This window comes from Neofelis nebulosa, chromosome 12 (assembly GCF_028018385.1).
Source record: "Neofelis nebulosa isolate mNeoNeb1 chromosome 12, mNeoNeb1.pri, whole genome shotgun sequence".
Lineage (NCBI taxonomy): Eukaryota > Metazoa > Chordata > Mammalia > Carnivora > Felidae > Neofelis > Neofelis nebulosa.
In genome coordinates this window covers 2295001-2315817 of record NC_080793.1, presented here as the reverse complement: position 1 = coordinate 2315817, position 20817 = coordinate 2295001, and the positions used below count along the sequence as shown (strand labels likewise).

At 61.1% G+C, this 20817-nt stretch overlaps 2 protein-coding genes across 6 annotated transcripts in view; both read right to left on the bottom strand.

Moving 5' to 3' along the window:
- Nucleotides 1-150: 150 nt before the first annotated feature.
- Nucleotides 151-10632, bottom strand: CACFD1 (calcium channel flower domain containing 1). Its single transcript, XM_058693604.1, has 5 exons — nucleotides 10424-10632; nucleotides 7447-7519; nucleotides 5900-6025; nucleotides 2931-3038; nucleotides 151-2423 (listed from the first exon to the last, which is right to left on the bottom strand). Exons 1-5 carry the CDS (start codon nucleotides 10542-10544, stop codon nucleotides 2333-2335), a joined length of 519 nt encoding a protein of 172 aa, XP_058549587.1. The 5' UTR covers nucleotides 10545-10632; the 3' UTR covers nucleotides 151-2332.
- A 378-nt stretch (nucleotides 10633-11010) lies between these two features.
- ADAMTS13 (ADAM metallopeptidase with thrombospondin type 1 motif 13) overlaps nucleotides 11011-20817 on the bottom strand; it is a 31302-nt gene continuing 21495 nt past the window's right edge. For 3 of the 5 annotated variants that reach the window (XM_058693598.1, XM_058693597.1, XM_058693600.1), the window contains 9 exons: nucleotides 19356-19485; nucleotides 19067-19246; nucleotides 18212-18394; nucleotides 15399-15603; nucleotides 14477-14768; nucleotides 13806-13952; nucleotides 13305-13481; nucleotides 12112-12287; nucleotides 11011-11494 (listed from right to left, as the gene is read on the bottom strand). In XM_058693598.1, coding sequence (XP_058549581.1) covers nucleotides 11309-11494; nucleotides 12112-12287; nucleotides 13305-13481; nucleotides 13806-13952; nucleotides 14477-14768; nucleotides 15399-15603; nucleotides 18212-18394; nucleotides 19067-19246; nucleotides 19356-19485 — 1676 coding nt within the window. In that variant the 3' untranslated portion in view covers nucleotides 11011-11308. The remainder of the gene's footprint in view (nucleotides 11495-12111; nucleotides 12288-13304; nucleotides 13482-13805; nucleotides 13953-14476; nucleotides 14769-15398; nucleotides 15604-18211; nucleotides 18395-19066; nucleotides 19247-19355; nucleotides 19486-20817) is intronic. The other 2 variants (XM_058693599.1, XM_058693601.1) reach the window with 1 other exon arrangement.

Sequence of the window (20817 nt, the reverse complement as noted above, 5' to 3'; positions counted from 1 at the left end):
TGTCTGAGATGCTGCCAGCAGACCTGGGACAGGGCCAGCAGCACAGAAGGTCCTCGATAAAATGGCAGTTAGTCCCAGGACCAGCGATCCCGGCCCCCGTACTTACGGTATCAGAGGGAGAAAGGAGCAGGCAGAGTGCGCGAGCGAGCATTCAGACCACGGCCAGGCTTTATTGCTCAAACAAGTTAAACATGGAGGGTGAACGAGGACCCCAAGAAGGCAGAGTCCAGACCCACTGAGGCAGGAGTGGGCCCTGGCAGCCCAGCCCCTTCTGCCACCCAGACAGACAGATGTTCCCTGCGGGCGGCAGCCCACACGGGCAGGGGACAGGATCCCCGGCTGCGGGACTGCTCGGCTGCACTCACTGGGAACCTCGGGCACGTAGCATGTCCATTCTTGCCTGTGACTGAGGGGTCAGAGGGCCCTCCCACCTCTGCACCTGCCTCCAGGGCCCACCCACCACCACCACCACCACCCCCCCCCCCCCCCAACAGACCTGCTGACAGAACGGAGGTGCAACCTTCCGGGACACACAGCCAGCCCTTCCCCTCCTGCAGCAGGGAGACCCCCGCCAGCGAGGCCCCTGCAGCAGGGGCAGGAGGGCTGGGCAGAAGTGACCCCCGCGTCCCACTTCCCAGATAAGAAAGAATGAGCCAAGAGGGGCGGGCAGGGCCCTTGCCCCTCCTGGGAGGTAGACGGTCTTGTCCACGGCACACACAGCAGACACACACACGCGCACACACACACACTCCCGCCCGCCTGGAGAGGCCCGGAGCCCACAGCCCTTTGAACCCTGCGCTGGCTTCAGAAAGGTGGTCCCAGAGGACCCCTGAAGGCACGTGTCCCACCCGCTGGCCACACCGCAGGGCCCGCGCCCCCCCCGGGGCTCGGCCTGGTCGGGCCCGCTGGAAGGCTGCCGGGGGCTGCCGCAGACCAGGATCCCTGTGCGCGTCCCCCGGGACAGTGAGTGCTGCTCCTGCGAGGAACGCTAACAAGCCCCAGGGAGGGGGGCTCCCTCTGGGAAGCAAGGATCTGGACACAGCTCTAGGGGTGGTTTCAACAAAGGGGGGCTGGGCCCGAGCTCAGGGTTCTGAGCAGGGCCCAGCCGGGGGCCCTGGGAGAAGGACGAGTGGGAGCTGGGCCCCAGACCGAGCCTTTTCCACACCAGCCCATTCCTCCCAGCACCGCCCAGGCTCAGCCAGGCCCCACCAGACACGCCTGGCAGCTGGGCACCGAGCGGGCTGGCGGGGCAGGCAGCGGGCCGAGGGAGAAACACACAGGGGACACCAGGAACAGTGGATGGAGGGAGGCCGGGGTGACAGTGCGCATCCCCGCCAGGGCGGCTTCCTCAGGCCCCCCACACGGGCCAGGCACCCGGTGCGCACAGCTCGCGGTGGTGGAGGCGGCTCTGGCCCCTGCCCAGCTCCCCAGAGACCAGAGTAGGGGGCAGGCCAGCAGGAATACGGAGGTGGGTGGAGCTCGGCCCCGCTGCCTGGGCTCTGGCCATGGCCGACACGGCAGGGGCACACAGACAGGTGGACGAGCAGCCCCACGGGGCAGGGGAGAGCCTGCCCTCCGCGCTTCCTTGGCACCGGGCCCCTGGGGACCGTGGGGGAGGACCCATGACAAGTGTCCCAGAGTGTCCGAGGTTCCCGGGAACTGGGGAAGGGGCGCTCCCTAGCCAGCCAGCCAGCCGCTACTCTGGGCACTCGAGGAGCATCCCGGGACTGCCGTGGGCTCCCGCGGAGGGCAGAGCGGTGGGGAGGGGCCTGGGCGGCGGGACGAGGCCGGGGGCAGCAGCACGCTGCCCTGCCCCGAGGGAGAGCCACGGGAGGCTCACCCCACCCCTGCCCAGGTTGCCGTGCCTCCCAGCTCAGGCCCGGACCGGCATCCCCCAGGAAGCTCCTCCTGGCCCTGCGGCCCTGCGAGCGGCGTGAGTCCGGACACCCACCCCGCAGCCTGCTTCCAGCGGAGCCGGGCCAGCTGCGAGGGGCGGGGCCGGGCGGGCCGCCCGTGCGCAGCCACTGCGGGCTCCGCTCTGCCTCCAGTCCTGCGGCCTGGGTCACCCCGAGGCCCACGCTGCCCGCCTGCTGCCACCGCCAGTCTCCTTGCTGCTGGCCAAGGCCCGGGGCAGGAGACACAGATCTGGAGAGAGGGAAGACAGAAGAGGATTCCAGGTGTAGGGACAGGTGTAAGGGGGCTGACAGGAGCGAGGCAAAGGCTCCTCTTCCAGGCTGTTCTCCAGGGTCAACGCTCCAGGCCTCATCCCTGCAGGCCGTGCTCCCACAGAGTCCCAGGGGCGAGCAGGAAGGAGCGGGTCACCTGACCTGCCTCACAGCTCTCCCTCCAGGGTGTCCGTGAGCTTCTCCTCATCAGCCTGCTGCTTCTGCTGCTGGATCCTGGCATAGGAGATCGCGTCGCCCCTGGGGAGACAGCGAGTCAGTGTCACAGGACGCCCAGTCCTCCCACCCACCAGCATATTCCTGGCCTGTGACCGAGGCTTCAGCTGCAGGGACAGCAGGTGTTCCCAGAGACCCTGCTGCTAGGATGGCCGTCTCTAAGAGAGGCACAGGCTGCCCGGGATCTTGGATTCAGAGTTGCAGCCCGGGCTCTGAAGCAGAGGGCGGCAACTGACTGGGACGCCAGGCGTGGGCGCTGGACGGGAAGAGGCTCTGCCGAACCACAGACCTGCCATCCCCACTGTCGGCTGGGGCGAGGCACAGCCAGGCCACCGGGAAGGCCACGAACCCTCCTGCTCTCATTCCCGTGAGCGGCAAACACCCTGGGGACACTGATGAGAGTCACTGACAACTGCCGCGCCCGTTCCCACAAACGGACACCAGGGGCCCCTCCTGGACCCTCCGCACTGAGAAGACTACAGGAGGTAGGATGTGAAGATCCCTCCCAGGGGCTGGGAGAGGCAAACGCACTTTTTGCCCAGAGCCGAGAGTCCGTACAGCACCCCAGTGGCGAAGGCGATGGCGTTCCCCAGCAGCGTGGTCAGGGTCAGGCTGATGACGATGGGGACGACGGCCATCCTAGGAGAGAAGCCCAGGTCAAGGCGGTACCCCTGCCCTGCGGCTGCCATATGACTTCCAGGCTCCCCAGACTAACCCAGGCCCCCCCTCCCAGAGAGCCAGGTGCAGGAAGGGTCCCCAGAAACCAGTCCAGACACAGGGTCACGGCCAGGCTTCAAAAAGTCCTTAGACACCCGTGCGCTTGTCTGCGAAGTTCCGTGTGCTTTCTGAGGCGAGGACCCAAGCCTTCATCAGACCTCTGGAAGGGTCTGTGGTACACAGAGGAAAACAGCGCTGGGGTCATCCACCCACCCCTTCAGGGAACAGGCCGGCCCGAAAATCTCCTGTCAGTTCCTCCCTAGCGGCTTTGTGACGGGCCAAGCTCCTGAACTCCTCCCGTGTGAACTCCACACACAGTGCCTGGAACAGCATCAGCACCAGGTAAAGGTCAGCTCTTCGTGGTGCAGTGAAACCAGCCTTATCTCAACAAGAGAGATCCCAGAGCGTGAACCGCACAAGGCAAGGGGTTTCCCTCTGGTCCCCGCCACGGTTGGGCGCCCCCTGGCGGCAGGTGTCCCCTCTGGCTCCAGTGTCCATGGGCTGACTCTCGATTCCGGCTGGGATTTCCAGACCCCGGTGGCAGTGGATTAACTAGGCCAGGGAGATACCGCAGCTGGAGGACCGGCGCTCTGTCCCGTCGCTTCCCTGGGCGAAGCCGTCTGGCCCAGCAGCCGCACCTGCCCACGCACACCCCGCACGCTAAGGTGAACACTGGGCCGCCGGCCGGATGGGCCGCCGCAAGTCCGCCTGCCTCTCTACTCAGGCGGGACGTGCGATCGTGAGGTTTTGCTGTGCTTATAAAATCTTTCAGTAGTAAAAGAATAATGGGAATTAGAAAGAAAGAAAAAGACCAAGGGGGAAACCTTCTGTCAACAAAATTAAAGGGAAATGGCTGGAAAGATGTCTGAGAAGTAGAACAAAGGGTTAAGAAATCTTCACTATAGGAAACACATAACTTGCTAAGTAAAACATTGAGACGCCAGTAGGTAAGAAGTAGACGAGAACATTTTCAGGAGAGAAAATGCAATTAGTAAAAACGTTCAGAAAAACAGCTCAATTCTTGTCAGACACGAGATGGGCAGCACCAGCGGGGTGGAGAGGAGGCAGAAACCCTGATCGCCTCTTGGGAAAGCAAGTCAGTCACATCTTGAAATCTTTCCAATGACTAACCTACAGCCTGACAATTCCATGCCCAAGGAGAGATATATCCTAGGGAAAGCACCACAGGAAAAGTTTTGCTCATCGCTGTTTGCTGTGGTTTGATTTAATCTGCACCACTGTTTACAGAGGAAGAAAGCAAGACACAGGCAGTGGAATAAATATTCCTGTCAGTAAAAGTAATCTTATGAAGTCTGTACCGGTGACCCTGAAAATGTTTACGTCACGGTATTAAGTGAAAACGAGCAGGACACAAATTTACTTCTAACGGTCATACTGTGTAAGAAACAAGTTTACAAAACCTGCAGGGGTGCCTGGGTGGCTCAGTCGGTTGAGCATCTGACTCTCGATTTCAGTCCAGGTCATGATCTCACGGTCTGTGGCATCGGGCCCCACACTGGCCTCTGCACTGACAGTGTACAACCTGCTTGGGATTCTCTCTCTCCCTCTCTCTCTCTCTCACTCTCTCTCTCAAAATAAATAACTTAAAAAAAAAAAAACTATTAAAAACAAAGTTTTTTAATGGACAGAAACATACCAAAATGTTCCAAGCAGTAAAGCTTTAATATTTTCCAAGTTATTTTTAGTAAATGTCTATTACTGTTAGTATTTTTAAAATACAGATCAAGGCAAGGGGCATGATGGCAGATAGTTTTTTGTGAACCTCTATTCCTCTGTGGTTTAGACCCAGTAGGAAGCGGCTCTAGAATGGAACGCACATCTCCTGCTGTCAAAGCAACTGGCCTCCACAAAGGGAAAAAAACCCTGGAACAAAGAACTCCACATTTATTTTTATTATTTTTTTTAAAGTTTACTTATTTTGAGAGGAGGGGAGGGGCAGAGAGAGAGAGAGAGAGAGAGAGACAGAGAGACAGAGAGAGAACCCCAAGCAGGCTCTGAGCTGTCAGCACAGAACCCGATGTGGGGCTTGAACTCACAAAACCATGAGATCATGACCTGAGTGAAAATCAAGAGTAGGACGCTTAACTGACTGAGCCCCCCAGGTGCCCCAAGATCACCGCATTTATTGCTAAACATAACCTAAATCATGGTAACCATTGCCATTGCTGTCAGAAGCCACGAAGGGCCTCCTGTGCACCAGCACTGTTCTAGAAGCTTCCGTGCATGGGACGCACCCTGAAATTCGTTCAACCTCATGACTCAGGTGGACAATGCCCCACAGCGAATCTGTGGTTAGAACCAGGAAAATCAAGGGAAGCCCACTGGCAGGTAATATTTTCTGTTCTGCGACCTGCCTTCGTGCCGGGGCGTCGGGATGGACCCCTCGTGCAAGGCTGCACAGAAGCACATCGCGGGGCCTACCAGGGCCGATTGAACAACTCTCAAACCCCGGGCCAGAGGTCCGGGCCCCGCTCACTTTTCTCTAGCCCGTACAGGCTGCAGGGCACGCATTCTCCCTGCGGAAGTGCGGACGGCCACGGCTGTGGGCTCACCCCCCAGACGCAAGGTCACACGCCACGCCCACCGTCACAGGAGGACTCTGCACGAAGCCATCGCAGCCTCGCCCTCCCCGAGAGGTCCCCCCCCAGCCCGGCCCGCTAGCCATCGCCTGCCCTTCAGGTCCCTGAGCTCTGGGAACCCGGGTCGGGGGCCCCGGAGGGTTAAGTCCCCGCACCGTCCAGCCCCACCCGGGGGCCCCGCACCCGCAGTAGAAGACGGCCTTCTGCCAGGAGCGAAGCCGGTCCACCTTCTCGGCCACCGTGTTGGCAAACTCGACGAACTGGCAGCAGAAGGGCGCCTCGCAGAGCAGCAGGATGAAGGCATTCATGCTGGAGGGCGGGGAGAGAGGCTGGTGGGCTGACAGGGTCGGGGAGGGGGGCCCCAATGCCCACCAGAGTGCCGCTCCCCCTCCCCCACCTCCCCCTCAACGCCTCTGCGGAGCCGCTCCCCACCCGAGGACCAGAGCCCTCCCTTCACCCCTCCTGTCTCGGAAGGTGCCCCTCAGCTCTGCTGTGAGCACGCGGAGGGGTTCCTCCACTCAGGGCGCTTTGCAGAGAGCCGGCCGCCCCTCGGCCACCCCGTTACCGCCACTGTCACCGACATCGTCGTCTGCGCGGGGAAAGCTGTCCCCGGCAGCGGCTCACCCATCAGGACGGCCAGGAGGAGGTCATCAGCCCACAACAGCCACTGGGGGCGGACCCCTGGGAAGCCCACACGGGGAGGAGGGCACCTAGCAAGCCCCGTACCCTGCCCCTCCTTCCTGTGTTCCGGCTGGGGACAGCGAAGCCACGGAGACAGACCGAGGGTGTCTGCTCCAGTCTTTGTTCTCCACGGCTGGGTCACGCTCACAGACGCCGGGCCCTCAAAGAATGCCACAGCAAGCCTGCGTCCACCCCAAGCCTCGGAGGAAAGTGCCCTCATTACCTACCAGGGACAGAACCCAAGCTGAGGTGCCCCGGGAGCCCACCTGAGCCCAGAGCAGGGACTCTGCACAACTCACACGCCCCCTGCTACAGGCCAGTCCTCCCAACCTCCCCCCCCACACACATCCAGGCCGGCCGGTCTCCGGACTGCCTCTGGCCAGCACAGGCCTCCGGGCCCCGCTCCCACAGGCCTCACCGCTGGCCTGAGTTCCCTGAGGGCAGGGTCCCACCCTGTCCGCCTCTGTGTCCCTCCCAGGCCGAGCCCCACGTGGGCACCGACGATGCTTGGTGCACAGCCGCTTCTCACGCGCAGGTGGCTCAGGCACGGCCAGAGTTTCACTGGCTGATTCTCACCCCACCCCCTCCGCCTTCCCTTCCAACGGGATCGGCCTACCCAGGCAGGAGGGGGGCAGGGAACTCACCTGGGGCCTTCTAGCCCCTGGTCCCACACCAGCTCTAACCTGTGCCGTCTGGCTTGCCCACCTCCGACCTGGAGCTCCCAGCACCTGACTCCAATCCCACCAGACACCAAGCCTCCACCAAGCCTCCTCCAGCAGCCCTGACGGCCCCCGAGCTCCCACAGGCCAGGCCCCTGGTAGCAGACACAGTGCCTGCAGAGTCTCGCTCCGTGGACACTCGGGAGGCATTTGTGACCCCGGCCCTAAACCCAGTGAAGGCCTGGGTGAGTGTCGCCCCTGGCCTGGCCCTAATGAGAATCGGGACAAGTGAACACGGCACGGTGGAAAGGAGGTGAAGACCCCCGCAAGGCGACCAGAAATCCACGTGCCCCCAGCCCCATGGGGCAGGACAGTCACGGGGCTACTCACATCATCCACACGCCGGCCGCGATGTTCAGAGGGTGGATGGTGACGCAGTTGAAGAGGCCCGAGATGGCGCAGGCTTGAAAGCAGACAGGAGCCGGAATTAGCAGGCAGGAAGGGACAGAGCCTGCCAGGGAAGACCCCTGGCAGACCCCTTCCGACACCCAGCACTGCACTCTGCCATCTGAGACAAGCGAGGTCCCTGGCGAGGCGGCTCGGCCCAGACCCCGCGGCAAGGGTGCGGCCGGCTGCACGGGCATCTCACCCTGTCTCCAGTCCAGGGCTTGGAGGGCCGGCCTCCGCACCCCAGCTGTACCAATACCCGCCGCAAGGCATGGAACATGACAAGAGAAGAGGATCTCAGGCCTCAGGCTCAGGCAGGTGCCACCATTCACAGGGCTGGCCACACAAGAAGCCTCTGGCGCCAAGAATGAGGCTTGGATTTTGCTGGGACGAGGCCCGCTGCCCCTCTGGGAACAAAAGTTGGGACCAGGTCACAATCCCAGCTGTGACTTGCACACCAGCTGAAGAACCTTGGGGACGTCCTCGTCACTTTTTGAGGCCTGTTTTGTCCCCCGAGTGCGGGCAAGTGCCACAGCCCGGCCCAGCCACCCCTGAAACACCAGGCCCTGAAAGAGGCTTCTCCGGGGTCCCACGTGTGGAGCCTCGCCCAGTGCTCCCAACCGCACCCCAAGGGGTGGGTGTGTCACACTCCCCTCGCTTCTCCCTACAGCCAGCAGCCCAGCTTCACCAAGAACTGGCGGTTCCCAGGCACAGGCTCCCAGCTGGAAGCAAAGCCCTGCCCAGGGCCATAGCTGGGGTGGGACTGGAAGCTGGGCCCCGAGGCAGCGATCAGCAGCCAGTTCATTAAACTTGCAGCAGCTCGCCTGGCACCTGATCCCTGCCTGGGCCTGGAATTCTCCTGCTGTTCTCCCAGGTAACCCTATACAGGCTGCAGGTGGAGGATGAAACCAGACCAAGTGAACCCAGACTGCAGGGGGCCTGCCCTCGCGTGGTCCCAAGGTCTCCTAGAGGGACCGAGGTACTTTCTGCCTGCTAGCGGCTCTCTGCCTGGACACGTCCCATCAGCCTCCAGGCAGCAAGGTTCCCCGGAGACACAGAACACAGACCTGAGTGCCCACAAGACAATGCCCCTGCTGAGTCAGTACTTCTCCTCCAGCTCTGACCCTGCCCCCACTGTCCTACCAACAGCCCACCTTAGGGGAGGACTAGGTTTCAACCCAGAAAGAAGGCTGCAGCAAGGAGTCCTTTAACAATCCAGCCGGAGGGTGTCTCACCCCTTGGAGATCCGGACGTTCTGCCTAAAGTGACCAGCTAGAAGCACAGCCCTTATCTGAATTCCTGTTTCATCACTCAAACTTTTTAAAGATTTTATTTTTAAGTAACCTCTACACCCAATGCGGAGCTTGGACTCACAGCTCCAAGATCAAGAGTCGCACGCTCTACTGACTCAGCCAGCGGGGCGCCCCGCATCGCATCCCTAAAACTCTTGCCTTGCCCCCCACCCTGCGATCTCCTATTTGGTATTTGCATAACAATCACCTCCCCCCAAATACTCAGGTGAAACCGACACAAGTTTCTCCTGATGCTTCTGGAGTAGCCCCAACACCACGAACTCCTGGGGCGGCCCAGGTACCTCACTTTAAGAAGCACAGAACGGGATGGGAGACCAGGGTTAACCCGGGAGCCAGCAGGGCTGCTGAATCCAAGGCAGAGGGAGGGTGAGGGCCCAGAGGCCACAGGCAGAACCTTTCCTTTCTCCACCACTGGCCCCTCTCACTCCCTACAGGACCCCCACTCTAGTCTGCAAGGAAGACAACTGGCCACACTTGAGAGGATCCTGTCTAAAGCCTGATCCTGAGCCGCCAGTCTCTCCTACAAAGTCAAAAAGATGCTTGCTCTGACAGCAGTGACAGGAACTCAGGGGCCTTTTTGGGATCTGCAGAAGGGCCTGTCCCATGATCACCTCTGGATAAGGGTGTGCCCTTCTGCACAGCACACGCCTAACCCTGCACCCCTGAACTTCCTTCCAGCACCCAGCCACCTGGGACGACTGTGGGACAGGCAGGGGACCCTGAGCGGTGGTGTTCCCTCCGGCCGACTTGATCAGGATCTGCCCTGCTCCAGCCCTCTGTGCCAAGCGGGCACTGTTCAAACCCACTCCAGTGATTCCCAAAGGTGAGGGCCGCAGGACAGGACAGCAGACCATTCGAACAGACCAGACACGTATTGGCCACATGAGCTTCATTTTACCCCTGCAGCAGGTCGGCCTTCCTAGCGGTGTTCTTTTGGGGAAGGGGGGGGGCGGGGGGAAGGGGTGCCAAAAGAGCCTGGCTTCCGTGCAACTTGAGGTCAAGATGTGCGTCGGGATGGCGCTGCGGGGATATGAGGAGGGGAGAGGAGCGGTGGCCGACGCAGAGTCGACAGCAGAGGGAATGCACTGGCCTCGGAGTGGACAGTGAGGACCCAGATGCTCACTGCCCGCCCCTCCCTCGAGGACTACTCGTGCCCGGGCACCACCCGCCCATGTTTAAACAGCCTTGGCCCAAAGGTTAAGGGGGCCTCCGCCCGCGCCAACAGGTGAGGCTGCCTCCGGGCCGGGCAGTGCTGCGCTCTCCCAGCAACACACGGGAGGTCTCGGAAAGCCCCCGGGGCAGAGGCCGCACGCACCGTCCCGGCGCTCAGATGCGGCGCGGGGGGCAGTAACTCGGCCACTGTAGTTCACGTTCCCTCCTGGAATGTCCCCAGCGCCGCCAGCCCAGCCGCGGGCCCCGCGGGAGCCCGGGCCGCGGGGCCGGGACCATGGCAACCGCCGGGGCGTCCGCTCCGCGCGCGCCCACCCACCGCAGACCGCCCCCCGCCCCACCAGCCCCTCCCCGCGGGGGCGCGCCGGAGGGGCGGGGCCGAACACGCATGCGCGGTGGGCGGCGAGGCCGACCCCTCCCCCGGGCCGGGTACTCACAGACGGCCCCCAGCACCCCCGACAGGCGACACAGCCAGCGGTACCACCACGTCATGCCCTCCTCCTGCGCGGGCGGCGCGGAGCTGACGGACGCTGTCGACGCCCCGCCCGAGCCGCTCATGGTGCCGCTGTCTGGCGCAGCCCGCCACCCTCACAAAGGGCTCCGGAGCCGGCCGCGTTGGCCCGGCGCGCTGCCTTGTGGGAGAGGCGGCCGCTCATTAGCATAAGGGGCGGGGCTCGCGGGGCGGTGGCGGGTGCGCCCGAGGGTCTCGCGCTGATCAGCATAGGGGGCGGGGCCTGGCGGCACCCGCCCTCCCGGGTGGTCAGGTCCTCCCAGCCGGACCAGCACAGGGGCGGGGCCTCGCAGAGAATTAACGAGTGTGCCAGCGTGGGGGCTCGTTCTCGACCCCACGCTCCCTCGTCCCTCCTTCTTGGGTAGAGAAAAAGGAGACCGCCACGGGTGGCGTGGGGCTTGTTCAGCTCAGTAGTGGGTCTAGAGCCCTGCCGCTGCCAGGGAATTCCGGCAATGCCCTGGGGTGGGTTTTCAAGGCAGATTGGACAGGTTATGTGAAGAAAAACGCTACTCAGACTGCACATTCCGTTTATTGGTACAGAGGGACTGGTGACTGCCTTTCCAGACAGAGTCCAGACCTTGCCTCCCGCCGCCTAGCCTTCTGCATGTTGGAGGAGGCCCTAAAGGAGATACTCAAGATTGGACGGAATTCAAATTGGAAAGCACTCAGAGACCGGAGTCAACCCTCTGGGGCTTGCCAGGCACCTAACAGGTGCTCATAAATGTCAAGTTCGTTTCTTTCCTTTCCAGAACCTGGAGGAGGCATCCTACTTTGCACGCAGGGCACTGGAGGTTTGTGCTTGGAGAGGAAGCTAGGGTACGGCCCAGCCAGGTTCCTGCACTCGAGATCCGAGGGTCCAGTACAGGCCCCACAGGCTAGCGCCCGCCTCCATGAAGCCCTGGCTAAACTCCACCTCAGCCTGGCTTCCCTCGGACTCCCAGTAGAGTGCCTGCTGCCCACGGAATGTCATCGTCTTCAGGCTGTGGTTGTCCCGGATCTGAGGGGAAAGGGGCAGCCCCAGAGGGCCGGCCAAAAACGGTAGCTAGCATTTATGGTGCCTTTAATATACAAGGGATCATACACTCAGGGCCACACACTTAATCCTCACACAACAGCCCTGTCAGGAAGCCACTACTATTCTACCCAGGAAACAGGTTCAGAGAAGTCGTATTACTTCCCCAAGGACACACAGCTAGGGTGTGAGAGATGGGTTCTGAGCCCAGGTCTGTCTAATTCCAGAAGCCAGGTTGCCTCCAGCAGGGGAGCTGACACTTTGCAGAGGGCAGTTCTCCCAGAACACACAGACCTCATGGGAGGAGGGTTTGATCCACTCTTCTGGGAAAGTTATATCAGGATCTAAAATTATGCTTGAGTTCTGGGTTAACTGTCTACATCAGAAAAGGTCTTGTCTATTTCACTCCTGTGGGGCGCTCAGTAAACATCTGTTGGTGAGTAAGTGGAGGAAACTCTTCTCTCTCATTCTTTCACAAATGATTTTGAGGTTTGGGGGCAAAGTGGGTACAGCACCCCCAGTTCTCACCCCATCCCCAGGGACGGCTGTCTAGACTCGTAGCAAAAGTCAGCCCATTCTTGTCCCCATCCTGGTAGCCTTACCAAGATGTGGCTGGCATCAGTGCCCGTGCCCACGCTGGTGGCCAGGGCATGGATGGCAATGCGGGCCCGTGGAGCCACATTGATGAAGATGCGGCAGCCCCCCAGGTTCCTCCCACGTGGACTCATCGAGGGGCTCACGATTTTACCCCAGGGTCCAAAGAGCTGCACATCACACTCTGCAGAGGAGAGCAGGTGGATGGGCTGGGTGTGGGCCACTTCAGGACCTAGCAGCCCCGGGAGAGACCACTGATGCCAGAGGCCGGGGCGGCTCACAGCCAGGGGGCAGTGAAGGGGGGCAATATGGCGTGGTGGTCAAGATCGGGTCTCCGCCACAGAAGCCCTCGCCGAACCCCACCTGTACCACTTTCTGCTGTGAGACCCTAGGCGAAGGCGTTAAATGCTCTGAGCTTCAGTTCCCTCCTCTGTAAAGTGAAGGTGACTGTCACAAAGGCCATTGACATTAGGAGCCCACGGGAGCTCCGCCTGGCCGCGCCTCCTGCCTGTGCCCCTGGTGAGGCAAGAGCCCATGTGCGGGAGGGAGGCCAGGAAGAGAGGAGCCTGAGAAGGGGCGGCCCGCCCTTGAGCACTCAATGCCTGTGCTCAGGCACCAAAAAGCTACTCGCTGGGGGGGGGGGGGGGGGGGCGGGGGGGGGGGAGGGGGCAGGCAAATCTCTGTAGAAGTGAAGCCTGGGGGGGCCAGAAACCTCTGGAGCTGGCTAGGGAAGCCACCTTCAGCCAGCTTGGGCTGCTGGGAGAGGGAAAGTCCCCTGAGACCTCCAAGAGGGCTCCTGGAGGACACCAGTGGGGCCATGGGATGCCATCCTCTACCTGAGGGGGGTGTGTGTGTGTGTGTGTGCGTGTGTGCACATGCGCTCACACGTGCAAGCATGCACGCACACACCAGCTGCACACACCAGCTCTGTGGGGGCTGAGCAGAGAGGACACTGCGCCGGAACAGGGCTGGGGGAAAGCTGCTCACAGAGGACCTTGAAGGGTCTTGAGGGACATGGGTGCCAGGGCAGCCACCCATGTGGCTGCAGGGGCCTAGCGAGGGAGGCACACAGCACACACACCAGGACCTCGTCCTGGCACAGGGAGCTGGTGCTGTCCTCCTCCATGACAGTCAGCCGCCGGTAGGCGGCACCCGCAGGGACGTGGGGGAGGCTCTGCTCCCCGCCCCCCACCCCCCACACCTCTGTGGGAGGCTCCCGGGGCAGGCTGGCTCCGGTACCGCAGCACAACTCCGCCTTCCGGCCGCTCACGGCGCTGCCTCACCAGGAGCGTGTTGGCTTTGGAGCTGAAAGTCATGTCCGACAGTCTCCCGCACATCTTCCTCCACGTGAGCCTGCCCCAAAGCAGCAACATGTCCCCTAGGAAGTGGCGGAGTGGTGAGGGTCCAGCACCCCCTGCTCTGGGCGGGCAGCACGACGGCCCTGGGGTAGGCTGAGCTGTGGTCGGGTCCCAACCCTCCCACTTCCTGCCTTTGTGGCTCTAAGTCATCGGACACAGCCTCAGTTTCCTCATCTGCAGAATGGGGACAATCGCACGACAGGCTCGAGATGGCCATGATGATTATCGGGGGGGGGGGGGGTGCACTTGGTGCATCCTGCTGGGAACGGGGCAGGCTGGAGTCCTGCTCACCAGTGCCCGAGGCCCCACACCAAGACCGGTGGTGCGTGTGGCCCCAGACGTACCAGTGCTGCAGTTGAGGGAACTCTCGAGGACTTGAACGGTCACCACCTCACCCAGGGGCCGCCCGATGGCCACTACACAGTCAGCCTGCCCTGGGCCTCGCATGTCAATGGTTCCTGTCGGCTCAAGGTGCTGCCGGCCACAGACGCCTGGAAAGGAGGCAGGAGCACAGGAGAAGGGAGCTTCAGGGCGGGGAGTTCCCCGAAGGGAGGCCCGGGGTTTTCCACACTGGGTAGGAGACTGAGAGGTAGGGTGGCTGACAGCCTCCTAGACCCAGCTGGAAAAGCATTCTTAGGTCAGGGGAGGGGCTGCATGGGTGCAGGCAGGGCACAGAGCCGTTTCTGGATGCTCCAGTGGGAGGGAGGCAGTGTGGACAGCAGCACGTGGCCTTGAGTCCCACAGACCTGGGTCGGATCCCGTGAAACCTCAGGCTGAGGGTAAGGAAAGCGAGCTCGCACTCGGCCAGCAGAAGCAAAGTGGAAGGAGAGGGCCAGCCTGGAGCCCCACCTCCCAAGGCCACGCCTTCAGCCCCCACCGCACCCAAGTGCTGCTTCGCAGGATGACCCCAGGAGGTCCCCACAAGGAGGCTGTCCCAGCTCTCCCAGCTGGGGACGGCTTTGCCCACCCCTCCCGCAGCCAGCCAGTGCCCAGACAGAAAGTTGAAGGACATAACTGGACTCAGCCGGGCTTTCCTGGGGCCCAGGCAGAAGCCCCTGAAGCCGGGGAGCTGGGGAGAGGAGGTGGGCCTGGGGCCGGGGCCGCTCCGGAGAAGCGCCAGCAGTGGCTTCCTTGGGGGGCGCCGGGCTGGGGGTCCCCTGCCCAGCGCAGGGCCCAGCCCAGCAGCCCCGCACCGTGGCTGGCTTGGGCAAGTGCTGGCAGAAGTGGGCTGGCACCGGTGCCTGGGACCCGGGTCCAAGGCAGGCATCGTGCCGGTGCTGGATGCCGTCTCCGCAGGAGACAGAGCACTGCCAGGAGACAAGAGAGGGAGCTGAGGCTGACCTCGCCAGAGGGCGTCGAGGACAGCAGTGACCGCTGGCCAGGCATGATCCGATCTCACTTGTACACAGCCCGGGAGGCGAGCACACGTCTCCATTCCACAGGTGAGGAGACTGAGGCTCGGAGAGGTTACCTTGCCGGGTCACGGCACCAGCAACCCCCCTGCCCTCCTGCCCTGCACTGCACTCGTCTGAGCTCTCGTTTCCACCAGGACCCGACGCCCAGAGTCCTTGGGCCCAACACAGGCTGTGGCTGTCTGCTTTGCCTCCTCTCCCCCGACCATGAGCGAGATCTTCCAGCAGGAAACCTAACCATATCTACCTTTGTCTTTCCACTACCTTGCGAGGTGACGGCACCAGAAAGGCAAGAACGGAGACCTGAGTCACCTTCCCCTTCGTGTCCTGGTGTCTCCAGACCTCGGTCCAGACCCGCCCCTCAGGTCTCCAGGCCTCGCTGTGTCTTCTGTCTCTAGATGCCCTGACTACTTCCTCCCGCCCCAGTCTCCCCCTTCCTCTCAGGGGGGTCACGATGAATCCAAGCCCCCAGGTCCCTGCGTATGAGGACCCCCGGCCGACACACGCCCCAGCTGCCGTGCTCACCTGTGTCCAGGTGCTGACACGCCACCGGTAGGCGCAGTCGGCGGTGATGCAGGGGATGCTGGCCTGCGGCCGTACCAAAGCTACACAGGCCGCCCCGTCCACCTCGACGTCCTGGCCTTGATGGAACTGCACACAGGCCACGGAGCGCGTGGCGGTGCCAAGGCCACAGCTGGCTGAGCATGGGCCAAGGGACACGATTTTCCACCTGCGAGGACAGAAGACCCCAGGGTGCAGCCCCGAGCCCAGGAAGGGTGGGCCCTTCCCGTCCAGGGCTCGCGGATCCTCAGTTATGCAAGTGACAGGGACGGGGGAAGAGACGCCCTTGGATAAGGGAGAACACATCCCAACGTCGGTCAGTCCTGCCCGTGTCGATTTGTGATTAGCCTCAGCACCGCCTTGGCACCACTGACATCTGGGGCCAACGGTTCCGTCGGATGCGGTGCAGGAGGTTCACTCCACCCACTCGCCAGATGCCAGTGGCAACCCCCCTTCCCTAGTCACGGCACTTAACGTGTGTCTGCACATCTGATTCGAAGGGGCACGGGCACCCCCATGTTTATAGCAGCACTATCGACAATAGCCAAAGGATGGAAAGAGCCCGAATGTCCACCGATGGGTGAATGGAAAAAGATGTGATTTATATACACTTGCCGATGAAAAAGAATGGAATCTTGCCATTTGCAACAACGTGGATGGAACTGGAGGGTATTAGGCCAAGTGAAATAAGTCAGAGAAAGACAAATATCGTAGGGCTTCGCTCATCTGTGGAATTTGAGAAACTTAACAGATGAACATCGGGGAAGGGAAGCAAAAGTAAGATAAAAACAGAGAAGGAGGCAAACCACAAGAGACTCTTAAATACAGAGAACAAACTGAGGGTGGATGGGGATGGGAGATGCGGGGGGTGGGGAAAATGGGTGATGGGCATTGAGGAGGGCATTTGCTGGGATGAGCACTGGGTGTTATATGTAAGAAGTGAATCACAGGAATCTACTCCTGAAGCCAAGACTACACTGCATGTTAGCTAACTTGAGGATTAGAAGGAAAGGAAAGGAAAGGAAAGGAAAGGAAAGAGAAAAGAAAAGAAAAGAAAAGAAAAGAAAAGAAAAGAAAAGAAAAGAAAAGAAAAGAAAAGAAAAGAAAAGAAAAGAAAAGAAAAGAGAACCAAGGCTGGGCTCCTGGATGGCTCAGTTGGTTAAGCGTCCGACTCTTGCTTTCCGCTCAGGTCGTGTTTTCACGGCTCATGAGTTCGAGCCCCTTAGCATTCTCTCTCTCCCTCTGTCTCTCTGCCCCTCCCCTGCTGTGCTCTCTCTGTCAAAATAAATAGAGAAAAACTTAAAGGAAAAAATGTCTCTAGACAATGCCACATTGGGAGGCGAAATCGCCCCCGGTTGGGAAACCGCTATGCTCAGTGAAGGAACAGACAGCGAAATCAACAGCGAAATAAACGCCAGGGCGTAGCACATGCTATGAAGAACAGGGCAGAGCCCAGAGTCATGCGGTGGGCGGGCTGAGTGTGCCATTCTGGAGTGGTGCTCAGGGAGGACTCCCCACCTCTCTGCTGCGGTGCTTTGAGCAGAGCCCGGACGAAAGGCTATCCAGAGAAGACCCATGCTGGCAGCGGGAAGGTAGCCACGGAAGCCCTGAGGCAGGCGCCATCGGGGGAGTGGCCAGAGCTCAGGGGTGTGTGGAACTGCCGTATAAATCCCAGATAAATTCCCACGCGAATGAGTGGGCTGCGCGGCCAAGGGACTTCAGCACAAGCCAAGAGACACCGGTGTGGGTGGTAAGTGGACCATAAAGCCACGGTATTTAAAACACTCTGACACGGGGACGGGTGGGGGAATTACAAACAACGGAAGCCGACAGAAAGCCCTGACACAGATCCCAATGTACACAAGGATCTAGGACATGATAAAGGAGCCGTCGGGGGAAATTCAGTGACTGACGTGGAGAAATAAAGCGTGCTCCCGACTTTGCGACAGACCCCAGATAGATGACGGGTGAGCTAAGCGTTTCAATTGGAACGAATTCTTATCCATAACGGTGTATTTCTCTGAGGCCAAGGAGACCGACAGGAAGGAAACATGGCAATACAGCGCGCCTAGTAAGGCTGCTGGCGGGACACGGGTGTCTGTTCCCTTGTTTGGGTTCAGAAAAGCAGTTCGGTGGTAAAAACGCGAAGCTCCCGGGGCGCCTGGGTGGCTCAGTCGGCGAGGCGTCCGACTTCGGCTCGGGTCACGATCTCGTGGTTTGTGGGTTCGAGCCCCGCGTCGGGCTCTGTGCCTACAGCTCAGAGCCTGCCTTGGATTCTGTGTCTCCCTTGCTCTCTGCCCCTCCCCCGCTCACACTCTGTCTCTCTCTCTCACTCCGTCTCTCTCTCAAAAATAAATAAACGTTAAAAAAAAAACAAAAACAAAAACGCAGAGCTACAAAGAAGCAGCCGTGGAAGCAGGGCCGACAAACAAGGTGACTGTCTGCGCTTCCCCGTCAGGCTCCCACCCCACCCCTGGACCTCGTTGGCTGCAGCTACTCTGTCCTGTGCCCGGCAGGGACCAGCCACGGACCCCGCGTCAATGCTGCCCCCTCCCGCTGAAGACCCCCAGCCCGCCCCACACCCGCGCACCCCACGGGCAGGCCACCCGCGTTTTGTTGGAACGTCACCTCGGACACCTAGCGCGGCCTGCCAGGTGGTCCTGCTGCCCGAGCACCGTCTCCCGCCAGAGCCACCCTTTAAGCCCCACCGCGACCGGCCGGGCGTCCACACACTCCAGGACCTCGGGCTGCTTGCTGGACACCTGGGGGCTGCTGACCTGGGTGGGCAGGGCTCCGGGCCGCACGGCTCTTGCTGCTCCGGGCGAGGCAGCCCCAGGCACCGGCTATCCGGCAGGATCTCCTCGCCCTCGGCGCCCCCGTGGGCCCGTGCGCAATACAGGATCCTCCGTGCGACCCCTCCTCCACAGCTCGCGCTGCAGGCTGCCAGCTTGTACTGCCACCTGGGGCAAACCGGAGTCAGGCGGCGCCCAGAGAAGCAGGTCCCATTTCCCCAGACCGGGAAGGGCCTGGCCAGGGCCTTTCTCCGAGGGCCACCTTCACATCCCCACCGAGAGGCCGGGCCCAGTGCACAGAAAACACGCGGGAGAGCCCATTCTGCAGAACGCAAAGCTAAAGGCAAACTGACGTGTTCGAAGGGAAGTTGGGGGAGAGGCAGGGGACCCAAGGGAGCCTGCGAGGATATCTGTCTCTAGTAGGAACCCCAGCCCCCCACCGCGCCCGGCCGGCACTCCTAATCTTCCTTTCCCCCACGTTTGCCACATCCCCCCATCCGACTCTGTCTCCCATCTCCCCCCGCCGCCGGCGCCCGCTCCGGGAGGGCAGGGATGCTTGTCTGTCCGGCTCCCTGCTGGGTCCCTGCTGCCAGAACAGCACCTGGGCGTGGCAGGTGCTCAGGAAAGAGCAAGCGATAAACGAACCGTCAGCCACATGGGCCCACGGCATCCCAGACCCCGTGAGACAACACTCACACGCTCTAAACGTCCCCCCCCCCCCCACCCCACAGCCTTCCCGGACACCAGTGTGACCTGCTCCCGCAGGCGAGGGCATGGAGGGTCAGGGGCTTCCTGGAAGGCGACGCCTAGGACCACCCGTCTCCTTGGGAAGGGGCCCACCTGGCAGGGCAGGGCTCCGGACTGCAGTCCCGGACGGGGCGGGGCCTGGGCAGCGGCCAGCACTTGGAGTGAGGCAGGGGGATGGGGCGGCCGCGGTCCAGCCTCACGCAGCGGACAGCCAGTGGCACCCGCCCCCCTCCGCAGGTCACTGGGCACGGCGCCAGGGCTCGGGTCTCCCACCTGCAGTAACAGGCCAGCGTTCCCTGGGAGGCTACACACCAGGGTAAGACTCCTTCCTCCCCGGGGGACCCAGGCTGCCGCCCCCAGCACGGTCTCCACCCCCACTCACCAAGCCGGGCACGGGGCAGCCTGGCAGACCTCCCGCCGGCTCCCAGGCTTGCTTCCCAGGTCACATAGCTCTTCCTGGACAGGGGTCCCCAGGACAGAGTCCACGCACACGAAATGCAGCTCCTTCAGGCCTGCAGGGAGGGAGCAGAGGCCCCGAGCCCCAAGAGGAGGATTCAGCCAGAACTACAGGTACCCAGGTCTCTGGAGACTCTAGCAGATAAGCCCTACGTGGGCTCCAGCCCTGCCTCTGCCACTTACCAGCTGGCCAAGTCACGTGTTCGACTGACTTAACCTCTCTGAGCCTCGGGTTGTTCATCTGCCTAACGTGCAGGGACATTTATAAAGACTTAAAAATTTTTGTTAATGTTTCTTTTTGAAGGAGAGAGAGAGAGAGAGAGGGAGAGAGACGACAGAGTGCAAGCGGGGGAGGGGCAGAGAGAGAGGGAGACACAGAATCCGAAGCAGGCTCCAGGCTCTGAGCTGTCAGAGCCCGACGCGGGGCTCGAACTCACGAACTGGGAGATCATCCCCTGAGCCGAAGTAGGACGCTTAACTGACTGTGCCAGCCAGGCCCCTCTAAAGATTTTTTTTTTTTAACGTTTATTTATTTTTGAGACAGACAGAGACAGAGCATGAACGGGGGAGGGTCAGAGAGAGGGAGACACAGAATCGGAAACAGGCTCCAGGCTCCGAGTCGTCAGCACAGAGCCCGACGCGGGGCTCGAACCCACGGACCGCGAGATCGTGACCCGAGCCGAAGTCGGACGCCTCACCGACCGAGCCACCCAGGCGCCCCAAGATTTTTAAAGCACAGATACAAAGTGCCTGGCACATAGTAGGTCCAGAATAGCTATATGAGAATCTCTTAATGCGTTTCTGATGACGATGTTATCGGGGCTGGTTTCCTTGAATCTCTCCTTTAGGAGCATCCTCAAAAGAAATCTCTGGTCTTGGTTGTACACGTGCTGAAGTTTCACGAAGCAAGTGGTTAGCGTTTTGGTTTAAGAACGCGGCATATCTTGGAATTTTCTTCTGGTTTGGCTGCCAGGAAGCTCAGAGCTAAGTTTGGGGCCCTCCTCTCACTGCTTTTCCACACCTTAAGAAATACATTTGGGTGCCAGTATTGCTGGGTTTTATCATCTTTTCCTATCTTTCAGGCAATCAATGAACACATTTACATGACTGTCTGCACTTTGCCCCGGTCCCCTTGTGTATTATGTTACGTTCTCGTGTAGTCTGGATTCTCTGTAAGCCCACCCAAATGCTTCTAGAACTAGGTAAGATGCGGGGCGCCTGGGGGGCTCGGTCGGTTGGGTGTCCGACTTCGGCTCAGGTCATGATCTCACAGCTCGTGAGTTCGAGCCCCATGTCGGGCTCTGTGCTGACCGCTCAGAGCCTGGAGCCTGCTTCAGATTCTGTGTCTCTTTCTCCATCTGCCCCTCTGCCGTTCACGCTCTGTCTCT

What these genes read in the sequence shown, in the direction of transcription:
- CACFD1 (XM_058693604.1), bottom strand. Translation starts at nt 10,544, where the DNA reads ATGAGCGGCTCGGGCGGGGCGTCGACAGCGTCCGTCAGCTCCGCGCCG. An exon ending in AAGGCCGTCTTCTACTGCGG is followed by an intron (nt 3,039 to 5,899) that starts GTGCGGGGCCCC and finishes CTTCTCTCCTAG; the next exon opens with GATGGCCGTCGTCCCCATCG. An exon ending in CTCTCGGCTCTGGGCAAAAA is followed by an intron (nt 2,424 to 2,930) that starts GTGCGTTTGCCT and finishes CTGTCTCCCCAG; the next exon opens with GGGCGACGCGATCTCCTATG.